Here is a 19,783-nt window from a genome sequence, read left to right as displayed (position 1 = left end):
CGCGGCGGCGAGTGACGGACGGACGAGACGGAACGAGACGAAACGGAGAGCGGAGAACGGAGACACGGCTCCGTGACGTTTACTCGCGTCTCGTCTTTGTGCATCGCGCCGAGATCCGCAGCGCGGAGCGCGGTGTCCCGTTGCGGATTGCGGGCTGTTTTGTGTTGGTCTCTCTCTCTCTTTCTCTCTCTCTCTCTCTCTCTCTCTCTCTTTCTCCCTCGCGTTATCCGCGTGTCGGTACCGTTTGGCTGTGCGCGCGCAAGCGCACAGGGACAAGGGTTCGGCAGGGAAAGGAGGAAGGTCTCGGTTTCTCCGTGTTACGCCAAAAATAGACAAGTGGACGACGAGCGCGTCGTCATGCCCGTCACTGTCGTCGTCGTCGTCGTCGGTGGTTCCTCGCGCACCTATCACGACGATGGTTTCCTGCCTCTGAGATTCTGAAAATCGCTCCACGGCGATTGCTAACCGGGCGACCTCACCGCGCTGATCACCGTCTCCTGGGTGGAGGAAGAGATGGAGGTGCTCAAGACATCTCAGGAGATCGTCTACGAGGGATATCTCATCAAATCGCCGCCTAACAAGATCTGGCGAGCGGTCGGTGTTGAGTATATAGCGAATTCACATATCGCAATTTGTGTCTTTTATCCACGAAGCTTTCCCAGAACTGAGGCCTGCTCATTGTTTACGTTCGCCTGGATTATCCTTAAGATACTTCCCCCTTAATCCGCTAGAGATGCCAACTCCAGATTCTGGAGTGTTATTTGACGTTTAAAATTCCGAGGAAAACTCGAGCGTTCATTCCACGGCGATAAACTTGGTTCTCTCCGCCTGAAAAATATCTCGGCCTAACCTAATTCTAAGAGAATTCGAAAGAATTCGCTCGCAAGTGATTTTTGACTTTTTTGGGGAACTTGCACTTTCGATGGGGGGAAAATATAATTGTGATGAATGATGTTTATTGGAACTTTTCTTGGCAAGTATATTGCAGTTTCAAAAATAATAGTTTTAACTCTGTATTTTTTTCCCACCAGCGATGGAGAAAGCGATGGTTTGCCCTTCGTCACAGTGGCGAGCTGCCTGGTCAATATTTTTTGGAATATTATACAGATAGGCGCTGTCGTAAACTCAAGGGACGCATTGATTTGGATCAATGTGAACAGGTATTTGTAACATTATCTTTATAGAGTTATCTTTATATTACTAATTGGATAATAATGCTTATAGGTGGATGCAGGTCTTAGATTTGAAAATCGCAAACAGAAGTATCAATATATGTTTAATGTCAAGACACCTAAACGAATCTATTATTTAGTCGCTGAGAATGAAACTGATATGAACAAATGGGTAGATGCGGTTTGTCAAGTTTGTGGTCTGAAGGCATATACTCAGGACGATGAACAACAAAGTAATGGAATTTATGTCTCACATTATTCTTTTGCATATATGTTTTTATATTAAATTTTTGTGAATTTATATCACAAGACAGGATTCTCATTTTTTTAAGAACTTTTCTATAATATAAAAAATATTTGAATAGAATACAAATTTAATTTTTACACATTAGCATGCAATTTTTGTTTTAGTATTTCAATATGAGTCTCAAGAATCCCCACCAACTTCACCCACTAGCACAATCTCCGGTCCCTACATTCCTATTAGCGAATGCATTTCTGGTCGTCGACTCAATGATACCAGCTCCTTGAGTTCTGCCCTTGGACAGGGACCCGAGCACTACGATGCCCCGAGAAAATTGGCACCTTCACCACCACGATCACCTACAACGACAGATGCCGAGAGTGTCTTCACAGATGATGAATGGGCGCCTGTAATGTCCATACATTGGGACACACTTCCAACAGGTGAACATGGCAATTTTTATAATATTTGATTCGTTTCTTTTATCTTTTTTAACGGAATAAAATCGTAACAGGTGATTCACGGCAACCTCACGGTTCAGGTGATCAGGAGATTGGCTCGTGGAGTGTGAGAAAACGCTTCGGTAAACTTCGGATCGTCGATTCCGCATTGCCACCAGCCATAGAGAAGTTACCAGCACCGCCAAGGCCACCGAAACCACCCCATATGTTACCTGAAAATCCTGGTCATAACTATCTGAACTTAGATGGTGCCACCGAGAGTTCGAAACCGAGTACCCCGGCGACACCGGCGCCGACGACGCCTGCTGCTGCTGCCGCGACGATAGCGACGAGTGTCGTGACCGATGAATCGTATGATTTTCCTAGATCTCATCAACCGCAAGCAACGCAAACGACTGTCGAGAGCAGCGCGGCAGCGGTCGATCAATCGTCGAAGCACTTTTACTCAAACGCCGCGCCGAGCACTATCAGTGACGAAACGCAGAATGTCTTTCGCTATGATTTCCACGAGGACGAACCGCCAAGTCCGCGTTCTGAAAACTCGACCACGGCGACGTACTCGAATCTACCTAGCCCTCTCGTGCGAGATGGTTGTACAAGTGTACCGACCACCATGGCGCCGCCTCCACCGATAGTATATAGAGAGCTGAAACCTGGTAGGAAAACTAGCGATTCAATGTCTATCATAAGCAATGAACCATCACCAGGTCCAACGATAGTAACGATGTACGATGTGAGTTCTGCCGAACACTCTCCGGCTGAACCGCCCAGCATCAATAGGAAATTAAAGCCGCCATTGAATAAATCGCCAGTGGAAGGTAGATTTTTTCTTCCTCTTCTCCTTTTTTATACGATGCTAGTAAAAATAATAATAATAATATCTTAGAAAAGATGGACTAAGGCGATCCTTAATGTTATTTAGATCTGAAATTATGTAATACTAAGCATGTAAGAGATACATTTGAGATATATGATAATAAATTTTTTGCAGCACCTCATTTACAACTTGCATCTCCTCCCGGAAGAGGAAGAATGCGGGCGGCGCCCAGTCCAACGCCTCCATCACATATGCACTCAACACGTCATCAATCGACTTCGGACGAAGACAATAACGCATTCGAGGATAAAGAAGAGGTTCGTAGGATGGTTCCAAGAATCGCGCGTAATCTCCATTGCGCATGACGCATGTCGGTACGATGTATGATTTCACATATTATGTGTAATTCGATTTCCAGATATACTATTACCAAGATCACAATACGTTTATTCCGGCGTCCAATCGCTTGGTGGTGCTGCAATATCTGGATCTTGATTTGAAAACGACAGAGAGCTTTAATTCTTCGACATTACCGCCCGCGCCATCTCTTCCGAGTACGACAGTGTACAAAACCGTGGATTTCGTCAAAACGGAGGCTTTCAATCGCACTCGACAGCGAGTAGAGGAAGAGAGAAAATTATGCACGGACGAATTAACGTAGAGAGCGAATTGTATTATACGAATCAGACGGATGTTAAATAGATTAAATTCGTAATGTGTGTGGACTTTTACTATGTTACGTAAGGACTTTCCTTATTTTAAGTATCAATATGTTAGAACACAATATTGTGAAAAAATAATAGAACGAAAGATGATATTTACACAAAGGACGCAGTATTTACACAAAGATAACATCCATCACTTTTACGAAGTATCAATTTATTCTTTAACATAACGATGATTTGTTTCATAAATTGGCTATGTAATTAAAAGAGGCAATTGAATATTGAAGTATTGTACAGCAATATAAAATGGACCAAAAATATAATACTATAAAGGGAAGTGAATGATAGAATGACAAGTGCAAGTGCACTCTTGTTAGGAAATCATTTTGAAAAGGAATTTCTCGGTTAAATCAAGTTGAAGTATTATTTAAGTTGTCAAATTTCTCTTATCTTTGGGTACAATTGTAATTTTATATGCATAATTTTATGTAGGAACAACGTGCGGGGCATTCTTATTGTCAACTATATGTCCAACGAATAACTAAATTTGTAGTATTGTTCGTTTAAGGATGTCCTATTTTTAGCATTAGATATAAAATGATACAGAATATTTTTTTATCATGTCGCAACGAAATCCGTTTTATCAAGATAATTAGATGCAGTACTCATTGCAAAGATAATTCGTTACATGTATATTAACATGATTGTTATATTAACATGATCGAAAATAATACTGTATTTTAATACATATTATAAGTGGCTTTTAAACGATCAATGCTATACAATCATATTGTACGATATTGATCATTTAGGAACTGCTTTATATAGATTCTTTTATTAATCTAATTTATATATGATACATATAAATACGTATTTATATGTAGATTATATTATTGCATTGATTAAGAGCATAAAACTGCAAAAAAACTGAGAAAAATTGTATTAAAATTACATCATTATTTTACAGTATCATTATTTTAATTATTTTATCATGGAACATGTATAATTGAATTCCGATTATTATTTTATCATTTTATCATAATCATTGAAAATATTGAACCATTTTCTGTTACAGAAATATCGTCGTTGAAAGAGCGAGATATAAATATTTTATATAGTTAATCTTTCATCATAATTATAATTGTAAATGTAGAAATTATGAATATATATGCATATATACCTATTACAATTTTGCTTTTTATTTCAAATAATATTTCAATAATATTTCATATTAATCTATATGCTTGTACGAATTTATCTCTTTTCTTATACAAGAGATAATTTCAAAATGATTTAATTTTATAAATAAGATTCAGTATAAATTATAAAAGTTTATAAATTATCATTATGATCACATTTCGAGAAAAATTAATCTTTATTGAATAAAAAATTCTAACACTCGCGATTTTAATGAAGATAAAACTCAATTATCGTTCAATTAGGCATAACATTCCTATATATCATAAAAATTCAGTTTTAAACTTTGCTATCCAAAGAAAATTCTTAAAGAACATTAAGACGTCAAAAAGACGTTCTAAAATTTTTCAGCTATCCTAAAAAGATATATATATATAATTAAAAAGATATTAATATATTATTAAAAAGATATTTTCTATCTCTTTTTAAAGATATCTTTTATTTTTATTTAGATATTTATTAAGATATTTATATATTATTAAAAAAAGATATCTTCGTAGATATTTAATGGTTTTGACTTCATTCACATCTGAATTATTAATCGTGCACAGTTTATCATCCGCGCCGGATTTATCTTTCGGGATAGTTTATCATCTCCAAGCCGGCCTATTATCCGCGCCGATTTATCATCCGTGCGTACGCGTTAAATTTAGCTTGGTTTTAACTCAGGTTTTAACAGATGTCGCGATATTCGCGGTAATCGGGGATATGGACGGGACGTTTCGATAGAAGACGAGCACGGGCGAATAACGTCGTTCGTCCAGAGGTGGTGCGAGAGTACGATGACCCGCTTGTGTTCGTATGTTACGACGCGCTGCCTCGCCGCGGTTGCGTCGTAGTAGTACGTCAAGGCAGATATTCCCTTTATCGCACGTAGAAAGCGCGGCCGGGAAGAAGAAGGGAGAGGAGCGCGTAGACGCGGGACGGCGAGCCAGTGCGCAGGCGCCTATTTTGCTCGGTGGGCGAGAGGCAGGCGGTGGCAGACGCACGTTTCACGGGGCATGGCGCGGTGCGCGTTCTAGTAAACAAGTTGTGTGCGAGTCGCGCGGGGAATCTTGCGCCCCGACCGAGTAGCCGCGCGATATTTATTTAACGACGCGATCATCCTGTCGCGTGCCACGACGCTGCGCGACGCCGTCGATCTCCTTCCGTCGTTTCCGCTCGCCCCGGAAGAGCGACCGAGGCATAAACAAAACGGATTAAACGTACGGACAGCCGCACGAGTCGACTCCGATTCTCGCGGAGCGATATTTTCGCGAGAGTGTTATGCGTGCGCGGCTGTGAGTGGTGTTGGTGTTTCTTTTTTTTTTTTTTTTGCGAGAGAAAAAGTGATCGCGCGCCACGGTGTTTGCCACTGGCCACCGAGTCTTGAATGCCAGGGAGGCAACCCTCGATTGTGTGTCTCGACGACAGAAGCTGAGTGATATGACACCTCGATACGCGCCTCGAGGCCTCCGATTAGACGCCGCATTTCGGTAAGACGTCCTCCTTTTGACTTACTCTCCGTTTCGTCCTCGCTTCTCCGCCGCATTCGCGGGGCGCGAGCCGCTCGTCTCATTATTATTATATGACGTACTCGCGGTACGCGGCAATTCGGCTATTATCACACGGAATGCCATTCGCGACGTCGACGGAGCCATTCGCGACGTCGACTCCTGCTCCTGAAATGATACTCGCCCCGTAAGGCACGTCCGGCGAACGTGTTTTCGTTCGTTTCTCCGACTTTCGCCGAGGCGACCTTTTTTCTTGTCCTCCGTCCGCCTACCTATTTATCAACCTATCTTTTTCTCTCTCTCTCTCTCTCTTTCTCTCTCCTTCTCCTCCTCCCTCTCTCTACTCGAAAGCAGCTTCGAATTGCGTTCCTTTCCTCGCCGCCGCTGTCCTCAATCGAGAAAGAACGCGATCGTTTGGCGGCGACGGGGCGGGGAAGGAACGAAAGGAAGATGCGGGGAAAAAAGTGCGCGTGACCAACAGGCAAAATTTTTTCGGCGGAACGCGTCGCCTCTGGGCGTTGTTCCTGCCGATGACGTTGGGATTCGCGAAGGAGTCCTTTTCCACGAAACACGGATGCTTTCACTGGTGCGGCGCGGCGCGGCGCGGCGTATCAATGGCCTCCCAGACCGCCGTGAAAATTGCTCATTTGCTCGGTGAGAAAGGAGGAAGAGAGCAGAGGTGAGGGGGAACGGGGACAGAAGATGCCGAGCCGTGGACCCGGAGCGGAAAGAGAGGAAGCGAGTGATCGCGTTTCATGTACAACGGTGGCGATTTTTTCGTGGAACGACTATAAGACAGGGAGGATGGCGGAGGGGGGGGAGGGGGGACAGTAGGGATGGAGTGGAAGGGAGCGCGCAAAAGCGGACTACCTCGACGGCCGATTCTGCGAATTTCGGCGAGGTAGTGCGTCGCACGCGCGGGTCCTGTATCGCGCGGTCGCCGCCGCTTCCTTCGGGTGAGAGAGAGAGAGAGAGAGAGAGAGAGAGAGAGAGAGAGAGAGAGAGAGAGAGAGAGAGAGAGAGAGAGAGAGAGAGAGACAGAGACTGCTCCCGATGTCGCGGGACCGCGCGTTGATAGGCAAAGAGCAGCGGCGGCGGCAGCGGCGGCGTGTGGCGACAGTTAAATCGCATTTCGCGATATTTCTCTCTTTAGTCACTGACCTCTTTAGTCTCTTTAGTCACCTCGCGGCTGCTCGGCTAACCTCGTTCGCCGCTGCGCTGCGCTGCGCCCACGCCACGCACGCCACGCCACGCCACGCCACGCCACGCCACGCCACGCCACGCCACGCCACGCCACGCCACGCCACGCCACGCCACGCCACGCCACGCCACGCCACGCCACGCCACGCCATGCCACGCCACGCCATGTCACGCCACGCCGCGCCACGCCGCACCGTCGCGTCGTGAGAAAGCAAACGTCCTCACGACGATGTTGCGTCGTCCCGCGAGCTCAGGAGAGGACCGTGTAAGAGCCATAAATTCGATTCGGCTCGCCTCGGCTTGCCTCGGCCCGATTTCAATCCGCATCAAAGCACTCTTTCTCGAGCGCTTTACGCTCGTGTATACGCGCGTACACGCGCACGCACTCATGTATGCACGCTCGTACACATGATTATCATAAATATATATTATTCCCGAGAGAGAGAGAGAGAGAGAGAGAGAGAGAGAGAGAGAGAGAGAGAGAGAGAGAGAAAGTATGACGTCGAACGTTATTATTTGTAATCCGGTATTCGTATTCGCTCGATTGTCACGCCGCCTTCATCCATCCTTGAGAGTTCGTCCTGTAGGATTAACAACAGATATCTTCCGCCTTTCTTGCCTCTCCAGTCAATCTTCCGGAAAATCGATCCGTCGACGTCCAGCGCTTTTGCGATTACAGAATCGCGTTTCGATTTGGTGCTCGATTTGATATCGCGATTTGTATTTTATAGGATTACGTTGGCAGCAGTTTAACTTTTGAACGAAAAAATAAGAGAGAGATACGAATTTTCTTTATTTTTTTTAACGCCCACTTGTACCGATCTAGATTAACTTTATTCTCGGTTTAGCGTTTGCCTTTTATTTTTATAGTTTTAGGAATTATAAAAGGTATTAGGAAATATAAAAAGAAAGTGAAATCGAGATTAAAATTAATAGAAATTAATAGAAATTAATAGAAATAGATATGATAATATAATTGTAAAATAATTTATGTATCCATTTCTATCAGTTAAGGTTTAACTTTAATTTCGATTTAAATTATTTTTTTATATTTATCTAATTATAGATTCTTTGGGAATTAGGAAAAGGAATTAAGAGAAAATTAAGAGACGTCAACAGACAGCGGTAGGAATGGACACGGATCGATAGAATAACATCTTGTTAAGTCTTCTCGCGTAATCGCAGTACTCCGCAATACGGCTGACAATGGACGTCGTCCTTCTCGTGATTATTTGCCAGTTAGTTGGCGAACAGTGCGACGGCGGGCGGATATCGATCGAACGTTCTAGTAGTTGATTTCTGATAAGAAACGTTTGATAGCGACGCGACGTATCCAGTGTTTCTTGAACGAGCTACAAGAGATCTTTATGTATTATTTTGGAGAAACGTTTCACATTTTATAAAAAAAAAGAGAGAGCTGTTTCATTGCAGATCATTTTTCCAAGAGGGAAAGAGAGAGAGCGAGATTAACGCGACGATCTTTAGATCGTCATCGGAATCGATACGATCGGAATTGAGATCAATTTCTCAATTGTTTCGCGCCCGACGTCGTATTGTTAAACGCCCTCTTATTAGTCTGGCTGTGTGGAAAATAACGTGGGACCACGTGAGTAACGGTGACGTTTACGACATCATAGACATTCGCAAAAGTTGTCGCTCGGTGTGCCTTAACTAAGGTGAAATAAGCAAAGTGTCTGTCGGGAGAGACTCTTAGCCTTGAAAATATTCGTAAAAATGTTATAGGAATATTTGACGGCTGACATTAACGACAGGCAATAACGTCGAGCCCGCAATACCTAACCCCTATATCCCCGGCCTCCTCTCTATCGTTTTTCTTCCTTTCTCATCCGTGGTTTATTCCTATATAAGCGCTAGCGGTTCGTTTTATCCTCGGGTGTCGTCACAAATCACAAAAGGATGCCAATGATTTTTTCATTTTTTTTCTCTTTTTTTTTTTTTTTTTTTTTGATGCTGTCAGACACACCGATTCCGGCAAAAGCGAGCGTTGATTTCACATTGATACCGCGCGCTGGACAGTTATTTTTGAGCAACTCTCTAACCCCCGTAGAAATGGCGATGACGTCTAGACCGGCCGCCTCGCGTCGGGTATCGTAATTGGATAGCTTATTCGTTCCCCGGGCAAAAGTACTACGCCAACGATGGCACGGAATGTCACCGCTGGTTGCGCTATTAACGCGTATCAAGGGCACATGCGCCCAATAGAACGATTGGCCGGCATTGTTATGCTAAGGGGAACTCGTGGCCCCGAATATCGTCGGCGACCGGCGTTCACGGCGCGTCGCAATTGGCGAAAATGAACTGATTAACATTCCGTTAAATCGAATTCCAACGAAAGTCACTATCCCGGAAACAAAGGATCTTGCCGGTGCAAAGCACGAGCACGAATAATTTCGCGACGTCCTCTATAATGGCCAATTTTCCTAGGTATCAGGTGTTTGGTATGCGAGTGAGAAGCGAAAAGATAAAGATAGTATCACAGATAAAATAGTGTCTGTTACCTGGAAAAACCTGGAGAACCTGGAATTTTATCAGGGAATCATTTTTAGGGATTTTTTTTTTTTTTTATTTTGTCTAAAAATCAGAAGAAATTGTTCTATGAAAGTTAAATTTTGTTTACGTTATACAATTATTATATAATTTTTTGTTTGTAATTTTTGAAAGTAAAATTTAAAAATTTTATACAATATAACATATTTATTTTTTTACACTTCCCCTTATAATTTTTTTCAAAATTTTTTTAAATTTAATTATTAAAACTTAATTTTGTTGTTAATTTTGTTTTATGATTTATAAATGATAAAAAAATTAAAAACTATAAACAATAAATATATATTTGTAAGATATAAAAACACTTTTATTTCATTTGAAATTTTTAACAAATTGCTTCGAACATCGGGGAATTCTTAGAGAACTTTTTTTTCGGTTTCGATAAATACTCTGTATTAGGAATAATTTATCATAAATTAGACAATCAATTAGTAGTAATGGGTGGATGAACGAGTATAGATAAGAATATAATCGTAAACTAACAAATGACAAGAACCGTTTCTGATAATAGAAATGAAATGCTGAAATAAAATATTCTATTCTATTCTAATAGCTAATTTCTCCCGCGTATCGACGATCGCACAGAATTACTTTCGAGTTGTCGATATTCGCTCGAAGAGCATGTAACACGCTTCTCTCTGGCGTATTTTCATTGTATTCTCGCCGACAGCAAGATGCATCTCGTGCCGCATGTTCCGCTTTGCAATCTCTTGTATATTTTCCGTGAAACGTAAAACCATCGCGCCGCCGTTGCCGCTTGGTCATGTTGCTCTTTTTTTTTTTTTTTTTTTTTGATGCTGAAGCAGCCGTTTTTCTTATCGCGGCTACATGTTGCGCGTGTCCTTGTCCGGGATCTCTTACGGGATTTCGACTTTCTATTTGAACGCGCGTACACGTTTGACATAGAAAATCTAATTATTACCCACATAGATCCGCGAAGTAGATATGCGACGTCGTGCGTGTCCGTTGGTGCGAACGGTTACTTAGAAATTGAATCTTAAATCATTTGCTAATTTGTTAATTGGCGTTATATTACTGTCGAGTACTTGTCAATCGTGCCATCTGTAACGATCTTGTTCTAAAAGATTGCGCGAGCGACCGTCATCCTGCAATAACCGTGCGCGTAAATATGCTGACACGGAGCAATTAGCGATCGTAATTAGTGTTACTCGAACACGCGTCATTATGGCAAGCTTCTCGGCACTCGGGAAAGATCGACGTTTCAAACTTGAGGATAATAATTGGGTCGTTAACTGTCAGAGAGAAGGGAAAACGTTAAATGCGATACTCGACGATAGTTAAGTTCGCGAAGAAAACAACGGAAGTAATGAAGACGGTAAAAGTAAAAATTTAGAAAGGAGCAATTTCTCCTTCCTTTCACGGAAATATTAGGTATTTTTAGTCGCGGCAGTCTTTTTTTCGAGCGGCAACGTACTTTCACGTCTATTTTCGCCTTTATCGCCAGCTAATCTCCGTTAACTCATCAGCTTGAATATAATTAACCCGTTTCGTATTTATCGGGGAAACTTCGTGTGCTTCGATAACGTGCGCGCGCGCGCGCACATACCTAAGAATCGGCGGGGTTGTGTGCTTTAAGCTTAAACATGCTTTACGTGAGCGAAGGTGTTTCCAAATACTAATTCGGCCGGTGCAAAATTAACGTTTTCACGCAAGAACGACTCGGTTCGTGCCGCTCCGCCGGCCTCGTGCGCGCGCACGCGTGCGCACGCGTCCTGCACGTTCGCATCTCGATCGCCTCGTGTGCCCGTTTTACTTTACATAGATGCCGGAATGTAAACCGCATTCCGTGCAACACATACCGGGTGTCTTGGAGATTATAGCGTGACGAGTTAAGGGGAGGGGGAGGGGGAGGGGAGATATATTCTCTCGTCGATTTTTTTTGAAGAAGCGGCGTCGTAACGAAAGGCAACGTGCCGGCGAAGCGACGACGTCATCCCTTCTTCCATCGAAAACCGTCGTTAAATATGCAAACTACTCCTCTAGCGCTGTTCATGCGATTTACGTTACACGTGCTCGGACGTGTACGTGCGTGCGGGCGTGTATGCACGCGTGTGCGCGCGCCTGCCTGTGTTTGCCGCACGTATTTTTCCAGGAACTATATTTCATTCGAACCGCGTGTATGCACCTTGGGTCCTAAAGTCATCGCGCAATTCGATGAACCGCGCCATGTCGAGACCGAGATCTGGATATAATTGCCGACTCCATAGTGATCGTCACCGTCGATAAATTTCTCGGCTAAAGCCGCTGGTTTTAACGGCTTTTTTCTCTTCTTCTTATTGAACGCAATGTTTTCATAGATGTAGATTATTCTCTCTTTCGCGTTTTGTTTCAGAATAATGTTGTTTCTTCTATACATCCCTCACCTTCATTTTCTCCCTCCCCCCTCTCCCTCTCTCTCTTTTTCTTACTCTCTTTGTTCTCTCGTGTTCTTTGTTCATTTTCTTTCGTTCATTTGTTTCCGCTTTTAAACGACGGTGCGGTCGTGCGCTATCTTCCAATATCCTTTCGACGTAGGTGCTTTGTACTTCGGCAAGTATAGCACAAGTGTCTGTATCTTCCTTGCTAATAAAGCAACATATTATCGCCGCTTGAGCGTTTTTACCATCCCCGTCTTGCTGTACCTTTTCCTCCGTTTTCCATGCCTTTCATACGTTAGAGCCCCGTCCAACGAGATGACGAGCCTGAGAGGGGAGGGTGAAAGTGCGCGAATGTCGAATCTGCCGTATCTTGCCGAATATCTTTGCCGACATTCTTGCATCATCTTGTTGATTCACGTTTCATTTTCGTATTAGCATTCGGCCGTTGAATAGGAATCCCATTCGCTGAATAGGTTCCAGAAGTGCGTTATCGGATAAATATATACGCACTTGGCAAGCACGTATACGCTCCTGCGTATATATATATATATATATATATATATATATATGAAGTAAGCATAAACACGAAATGCAACTTTGTGAACGACCTCTTAGCCTCATACGACGACGTTATAGTGATGCTAATGAGCGAGGGGATGTTGGTTGCCGAAATCCTTCCGTTGATCATCGCGCACAATGGGGAGGACTCGATCGGTTTCCGGGCTCACCGTTGGATGGCGGCTCCATGATCCCTCCACGCTCCCTCTCTTACACAATATTGCGTCGTTCTCCCAAGATCGTTGTTAAAGTTTGTCAAGCGAGAAGCCCTTTTACTTCTAGTCGCTCTCGATATCGTATCACTTTTTTTTTAAAGAACGGCATCGTCACGAAGCTTTGAAACCTCCGCTTTCGCGTATTGCATTACACTTGATTGCTTCCTACATACTAAAATCTTTAAGATAGAAAATCAAACGAAATATTCTCGATATTTTCATCGAGTATTCATTCAGCGAACACCTGAAGAAGGAGAGTGACTTTAGATTAGTTAGACTCAAAGCGTAAACAAGTTAAACTCAATATGTAAAGGTAAGATATTTATAGTTTGAAATGTAGCCTTTGAGTCTAGTATATTACTATATAATTATAATTTCAAAGAGATCCATAAAATAAATTTAACTTATTCTTGACTTTCGTGATCTTTCTTCGCTCCACTGCTGTTTATTCAGGAAAAGAAAATTGGCGATTACACGGCAAAAGATTCGACTTATGCGTAATAGGGTCGTCGAGAAGCGAGCACCACTATGAGTGGTGAATAGCAACGGCGATGGCGGCGGAGGTGGCGGCGGAGGTGGCGGCGGAGGTGACGGCGGAGGTGACGGCGGAGGTGGCGGCGACGGTGGCAGCGGGCGGAGTCCGTCCTTTCCTTACTGCGCACTTTCTTACCCCTCCGCGCTCAACCCCCGAACGATGCCGCGGCGGTGGCGGTTAGTTCGCTTCGCGAAAAAGGCAGCGGCGCATGCTTTCCTTCTTATCGTACGCGTTACCTCGCGGGGGCTCGCTCGATTAAGCACCTATTAGTGGCAGCATCCGCACATGTGTGGGCGTGTGTACGTACACGAGGACGTGCGACGACGTGCGTGGACACAGGCAACGACGACAACGACGACGACGACGACGACGACGACGACGACGTACTACGCATTGGCATTGTACATGATGTGTCACACGTCGCATCGATGTACGGTTAACGTCCAGCCGATGCGAGGCTGTCGTGCTCGTGGCCATTTAGACCGCGACGACGACGGGGACAGCGACCCTTCGCCGTTTACCTCGAGCGCGACACCCGATAGCCCGTCGCTCGATGTAGGTATTAGATAAGATGATGACGATTCGCGGACACGCGCTCTTTTTTCCCCTCCTCCTCCTCCTCCTCCTCCCTCGCCCGCCTCGCGTTATGCGGCCGCCGCGTGAGTAAATTCTGCGGTGACCCGACGTTTTGTAATCGCGTCACCATAACGCGGCCGGGATGGGGACGATGGAATAAATCCTTCCAGCACGTGTGCACGTTGACTTCTCCATGGGATTTAATCTGAAATGGAGCGAGTCGAAACGAACAAACGACTGAACGGGCGATCGCACCTTGATATCGAATTAGCAATAATTAAAACGGCTTTATATTGACGTCGTCACAACAACGATAATGCGCCCGTTCGTGCGTGACGCGCCGAAGCTATCGAATCGTAAAGTTCACGATTGATTCCAGTTATCTCTCTCGGGGGGAAAAAAATATCGTTTCCACTGATACACGGGATTGCCGAGTGTATGATCGCGACGGCTGCGCCTGTCGGACTTATTGCGATCAGATACGCGCTCTCGATACATTTGACGAGAAAGCCGCGTTTCGTTCCGCGGCTGAAAGAACCTTCGCCGAGCGGAGAGATTTCAGTTATCGTACAACAACAGGCCGTCCTACACCGTCCATCCGTTCGTCAGGCACGCGTCCCGTATCATCGCCGGCTGCCGATAGGCTATTTTCCTTAGAATTCTTCATGCGTCGGAATAGATCATCGGAGCCTTGAGCGGTCGCGGTTAGAATAGACGCGGCGTTATCGTGACGGGAACTCGGAAATCCATCGTCCGACCTTCCCGGAAAATTCCCGGCGAAATAAATTCTCAGCTCAAGGATATAGGCGTAGAGAGATGCCGGCGAGGTGCCGCGTCAATACCCCCGGGGAAATACCATCGGGACGATCTTCCCGCGCGTCTTCTCCGGCTCGAATGTATTTTCCGTATCGCGGCGACCATTAAATTCCTTCTCTTATCGCCTTATTTCATCCGTACCGATCGACGTACCTACCGTCGGAGGTACGGTTTTGTACGAAGAATGACTTTTCGTTCTTACTCGCGTGCACGGTATGACCGGTAGTTACCTCAGCTAACTTGCCCGACAGTCCCAGCGTGCTTGTTAAGCGTTACCTCGCGCATTCCGATCGACGTTAGATCCGCTTTCTAACGGCTTTCCGCGAGCCGGTGAGTCGATCGGCGGCGCAATATCGCGGTGTTACGTGGAATATTATGCGAGCGTTCCTCCATTATTTTGCCCTGCGGATACGGCACGCGAATTATCTGACAGATATACATTCCGATTCATTTCGCATTCTTTTTACGAAGAAAAAGTCTAAGCTATCGGTAGAGTGTATCACTCACGAGGGGTCAATCAACTGTCCGGAAGCGATTTGGTTTTCTCCTTGACACATGTTGTCAAACACAAAAATCTAAGGGACGTGTATTTTTTTATATCGGCACAATTTGATATTTAAAGGATGAAACAACTCCTCAAAGCTAATGCACATATTTGATTCCAATCAATTACTAACGAAGTAATATACGAAGTATTATTGTATTATTGTTAATAAAGTATATAAAAAAATATTTCAGATAAATTTTTTTATGGTTTTTTTATATATTTTATAGTCGTGTATTTAGATTTTTAAAAGATTTATTTTTTAAAATACTTCCATTCCCCATTATTTTTGTGAAATTTAAATTTCATCCAGGAATAAAAATTAAAGAAAATTTTATGCCACATTCAATTGTATAAATAATAAAATTATTTTACAAAATCACATCTTTGAGAAAGAAGTTGAAAAATTTAAGGAAAAATAATAAGATATGGAGATATTTTGAAAAATATTGAATTTTTTATTTGTTATAAAATACATAAAAAATCATAAAGTTTTGTTTAAAAATTTTTCTATATATCTCACTATTTTGTTGATAATTGATTGAAATCATATATGTATATGTGGTAACTTTGAGATTGGTTTCATCCCTTAAATCTTAAATTAGGCCAATATAAAAAAAAAAACATGATCTCTTGAATTTTTTGGACAACATATCTCAAGAGAATCAAATTTGTTCTCAAAATCAGACAAGTCTCTTGCATCACATGTAGAATGTTTAAAGAAGACTTTGACGCTTTCTTTTTTTTTAGGATTTTTTTTATCTTTCCCGTTTGCTATTATCTAATACTAATACGCAATACAATTGGACAGCCAAAAAGTTATCTGAGCCATCATAAAACTCGTCACGCCCACACTGGTATCTTGTAACGAAAGTGACTGCCGAGCATCAAGCCTTCGAACTCATGAGAATTTTGGCATTGTTTCGTCGTTCATTTCCGTTTTATGCGCATCAAAAGTGGCACGTTGCCGTGGCACCGATGGCCAACGTGTATAAAGCCACGGGAGGATCGGGGGCTCGGATCAATCGTGCCTGTAACGCGGGTTCGACGTAATTCTCGCCATTCGCCTATGACCTTATCGTGGAGAACACGTGTAAAATTGTCGGCCGCGAATCGTCCTATTAGGCTACAACGCGATAGCGGTGGTTTTATAAAGCAGGTTTCGCGCACAGGCTGCTAGGCATGTGGCAATGTTTTGGCTCGCATCGATCGCTCACCCTATATACTGCGGCGTAGTATCATTTCCTTGCCTTCCTCTTCTCCCCCCCCCCCTCCTCGCCACCCAATCCACCCATGCCCCGGTTCACTCAACCACCTTCGGATGGCAGCGATTCTCAATTGTTAAACGCGAATCGTTTCGGTTCCACTAGGAATCGTTCTTATCGCGTAGCATCTCGATAAACGCAATTGCGCTTTCTCTCTCTCTCTCTCTCTCTCTCTCTCTCTCTCTCTCTCTCTCTCTGTCTGTCTGTCTGTCTGTCTCTCTCTCTCTCTCTCTCTATCTCTCTGTCTCTCTGTCTCTTTTTTTTCTCTCTCTCTTTCTATATGATATAATTCTGTCAATTTTCTGCTTCGTAATCATGTCGCCGTCAGGAGAGAATCAAAATTATAGCTGATGCTGTATCATTCTATTACGGCTCTGAAATTACTTCCATGGCACTGTTGGAGATATAACGTTTGGAATGTTACGTATGTAGCTCGTTTCAACGACGCTTATAAATAACAAATAAATACATAAAACGGTTAATTACGTTGCAGCGCAATGCGAAGAGAATTTCGATAATTTATTGTATCTTGATACTTTTGGGAATGTGTAATTTTATTGAAAATTATGAGGAAATTGCTTGTAAAATTTCATGGATTGGTTACGATATAATTATTATTAACAAGTCAATTATCGATCCTATAAATGTGGAAAATATGCATTACGTTATCGCGATAATTATCACGTTGGAATTTCGTTTGTAGTATCGTAGATATTTAAAAAAAAAAAAAACGATTTTTTTTGTCGACAGTAGGTCGTGTCTATTGCATCGTAATCTAATAATAATTACATATTCTAATAATAATTACATATTCCAGTTTTATAATTTCTCATTACGCATGCTTATGAATACTAAATGAATCGATACTGGTTTTCTGAGAAAAAAAATTAATAATACTCAGCATAAGAGTTCACGATCGTCAGTACAGACGGAAAAAACGCTTTCAATGAGAGATTCCTCGAAAGCGAGAAAGTCGTGGAATTTAAGTAGAAAAATCGTTATGCTCTTCTTTGGCACGTACGTGAAGTGCGTAATTTTATTTGGATAATGATAAAGGTAGCTGTGTTTGTCGCTTCTCGAGAATGACGTATCTCATTGCGTTGGCCTTTATCGGCATTACAGAGATTAGGATTCGTTGCTGCCTCCTTTAACGTTTGCCAAAGTGTATTTTTATTTTATTCAATGTTTTGAGAAACATCGTCCGCACTTTAATCGCAATTAATCCTAAGAAAAATATCTCTGATGCCATGTCGATAGCACGCACAATGACAGCAATGGTGTCGCGACCTTCGGACTGCGGAGGAAGCCTCACGTTTCGAATATCCCGCGATAACGTTTGATGAAGCAAGTTATTTTGCATACAGCTATTCCGCTTGTTATAATAATCCTTCTCGACAAGACAGACGGTTTATTCCGTTATTCGTCTTTTCGTATAAAATTGCGCAGTTGAAAAAAAAAAAATGAAAAAGATCTCGTTCGGATTTAATTTATTGAAGGCTTTAATTAATAAGCCGATAAGATTATTTCATTGCTTTCAGAAAATTGCTGAGTCTCAATGACGAAAATAATCGCGACGTGAGACGAAAATAAAATGACTGCGATAATAATATTGATGATTATTATAATTCCATATCGAGCGTTTGATTCACCATCCAGAAAGTTATGCACGTTCGTCGTGCCGTTTGATGACACAGCATCGTGACATGACAAATGAGACAGGGAGACAGTTCTTCGGTTGTATGATGATTCCCCAGTGACGAATGAAGAATGCGAGCGCGCACCGATAAGTGTCAGCTGCGAGAGAAGTCGAGGCGTAAAAATGGCAAACGAGACGAGACTCTCCTCTCCTCGTAAGCTGAAATTAACGAGGGAAACACGTATAAATGTATGTGTACCTGAACGACTTTAATATCGGCGGGACCAGAATGGGAAAGGGGGAATAGTTGGAAGCGAGCTCGGCCGCGGGAATCGCGGTCTCTGGAGCGCGAGATGATTTCAGCGGTAAGACAGCGGTAGGACAGTAGGGCTGTAACAATGGCGGCATCAAGCAGAAATGTGCGAGTAAAACGGGCGAAGACGGGACCGCAGGCCCGTGCGTCCGTTCGCGGCCGTTCTACACAACATAAATCGGAGCGACCGTTCTCGTCTTCGGATTGGTCGGAGATAGCGCGGCGGTGAGCGCGAAGGAAGTCGTCTGCGAGCCGAAGCGGGGGACGGTGCGTATCGACCATCTCCTTCCATTCAGTACATCTTCATGGAAGAGATGGAGAAAGAGAGCGGGAGGGGGGGGGGGTAGGGAGGCGGGGGCAGTGAAGAGACAAAAACGCCAACGCGCCATGGTATTTGGCGACGATGAGAACGAGAGAGAGACAGACACCGTTTAACGAGGAAGAGAGAGAGAGAGAAAGAGAGAGAGATAAGCGTCGTGAACACGCGCGCGCACTTTGAAAAAAATACCAAGAGAAACGAACTGTATCGCTCGCCGCCCTTGACTACGTGGTTTTTGTCTTCTTGTTAACTCGTGCGCAGGGGGGGGGAGGAGACATTTAATTCAATTTCTCAGACGGAATATCGTTTATATATAGATAGGATATCGTTTTATCGTATCTTCGCGTTCCTCAGATAATATCTACACTCTACGCTCAGTGTATATTCGTTACGAACGCGCGTTCGTCGACGGGCTTTGATTATAATCACAATTAGCGGCATATATTTTTCCTCGGTACGTCGATCGATCGCGCCGAAAGAGTTGCAGTTACCGTTGCGCCAGCGTTGCGCCACGTTACAACATATCGAAAATTTACATAGGCGTTTTACGAAGCGTTTTTACGTCGCGAGGGGGAGGACGTAATCGCTTTACGTAATTGTCGCGAATCGACAATCTGGGAAACCTGAGAGGATTCCCTGAAACAAATCGCTCGAAATCCATTCCGAGATCGAGGTGAAATAATTCTCGCTTTTTTTGCAAATGCAACGAGCGCCGCTGTCGGTCTTTCCCTCGGCGCGGTACACCTCGGTTCGATTGACAACTAAACGGATTACGGTGCGACGTGGCGCGGAGCGGCGCGGAACGGCGCGG

The 19,783-nt window shown here is 43.6% G+C and overlaps 2 protein-coding genes across 5 annotated transcripts in view; both read left to right on the top strand.

The window, feature by feature from the left end:
• The first annotated feature begins 191 nt into the window (after nt 1-191).
• Nucleotides 192-4,548, top strand: LOC105434376 (daughter of sevenless). 2 transcript variants are annotated; one of them, XM_089085312.1, is made up of 7 exons: nt 192-594; nt 1,032-1,160; nt 1,225-1,405; nt 1,584-1,859; nt 1,931-2,695; nt 2,869-3,011; nt 3,113-4,548. In XM_089085312.1, the coding sequence occupies exons 1-7, from the start codon at nt 514-516 to the stop codon at nt 3,353-3,355; spliced, it is 1,818 nt and encodes a 605-aa protein (XP_088941438.1). In that variant the 5' UTR covers nt 192-513; the 3' UTR covers nt 3,356-4,548. The 2 variants fall into 2 exon arrangements, with proteins under 2 accessions (XP_088941438.1, XP_011648406.2); XM_011650104.2 differs by having other exon boundaries at nt 192-1,160.
• An 823-nt stretch (nt 4,549-5,371) lies between these two features.
• InR-2 (insulin-like receptor-like) overlaps nt 5,372-19,783 on the top strand; it is a 54,828-nt gene continuing 40,416 nt past the window's right edge. Inside the window, exon 1 of one of the 3 annotated variants that reach the window (XM_011650099.2) lies at nt 5,372-6,031. The gene's annotated coding sequence lies outside the window, so the exon portion shown is untranslated. Of the gene's footprint in view, nt 6,032-13,553; nt 14,059-19,783 lie in introns of those variants that run through there. The other 2 variants (XM_011650100.2, XM_089079849.1) reach the window with 2 other exon arrangements.

The sequence above is a fragment of the Pogonomyrmex barbatus genome, unplaced genomic scaffold, assembly GCF_055798465.1.
Source record: "Pogonomyrmex barbatus isolate J1 unplaced genomic scaffold, ASM5579846v1 scaffold1, whole genome shotgun sequence".
NCBI classification, from domain to species: Eukaryota; Metazoa; Arthropoda; class Insecta; order Hymenoptera; family Formicidae; genus Pogonomyrmex; species Pogonomyrmex barbatus.
The sequence above is the reverse complement of the archived record's forward strand: the minus strand, read 5'-3'. Positions and strand labels throughout refer to the sequence as shown.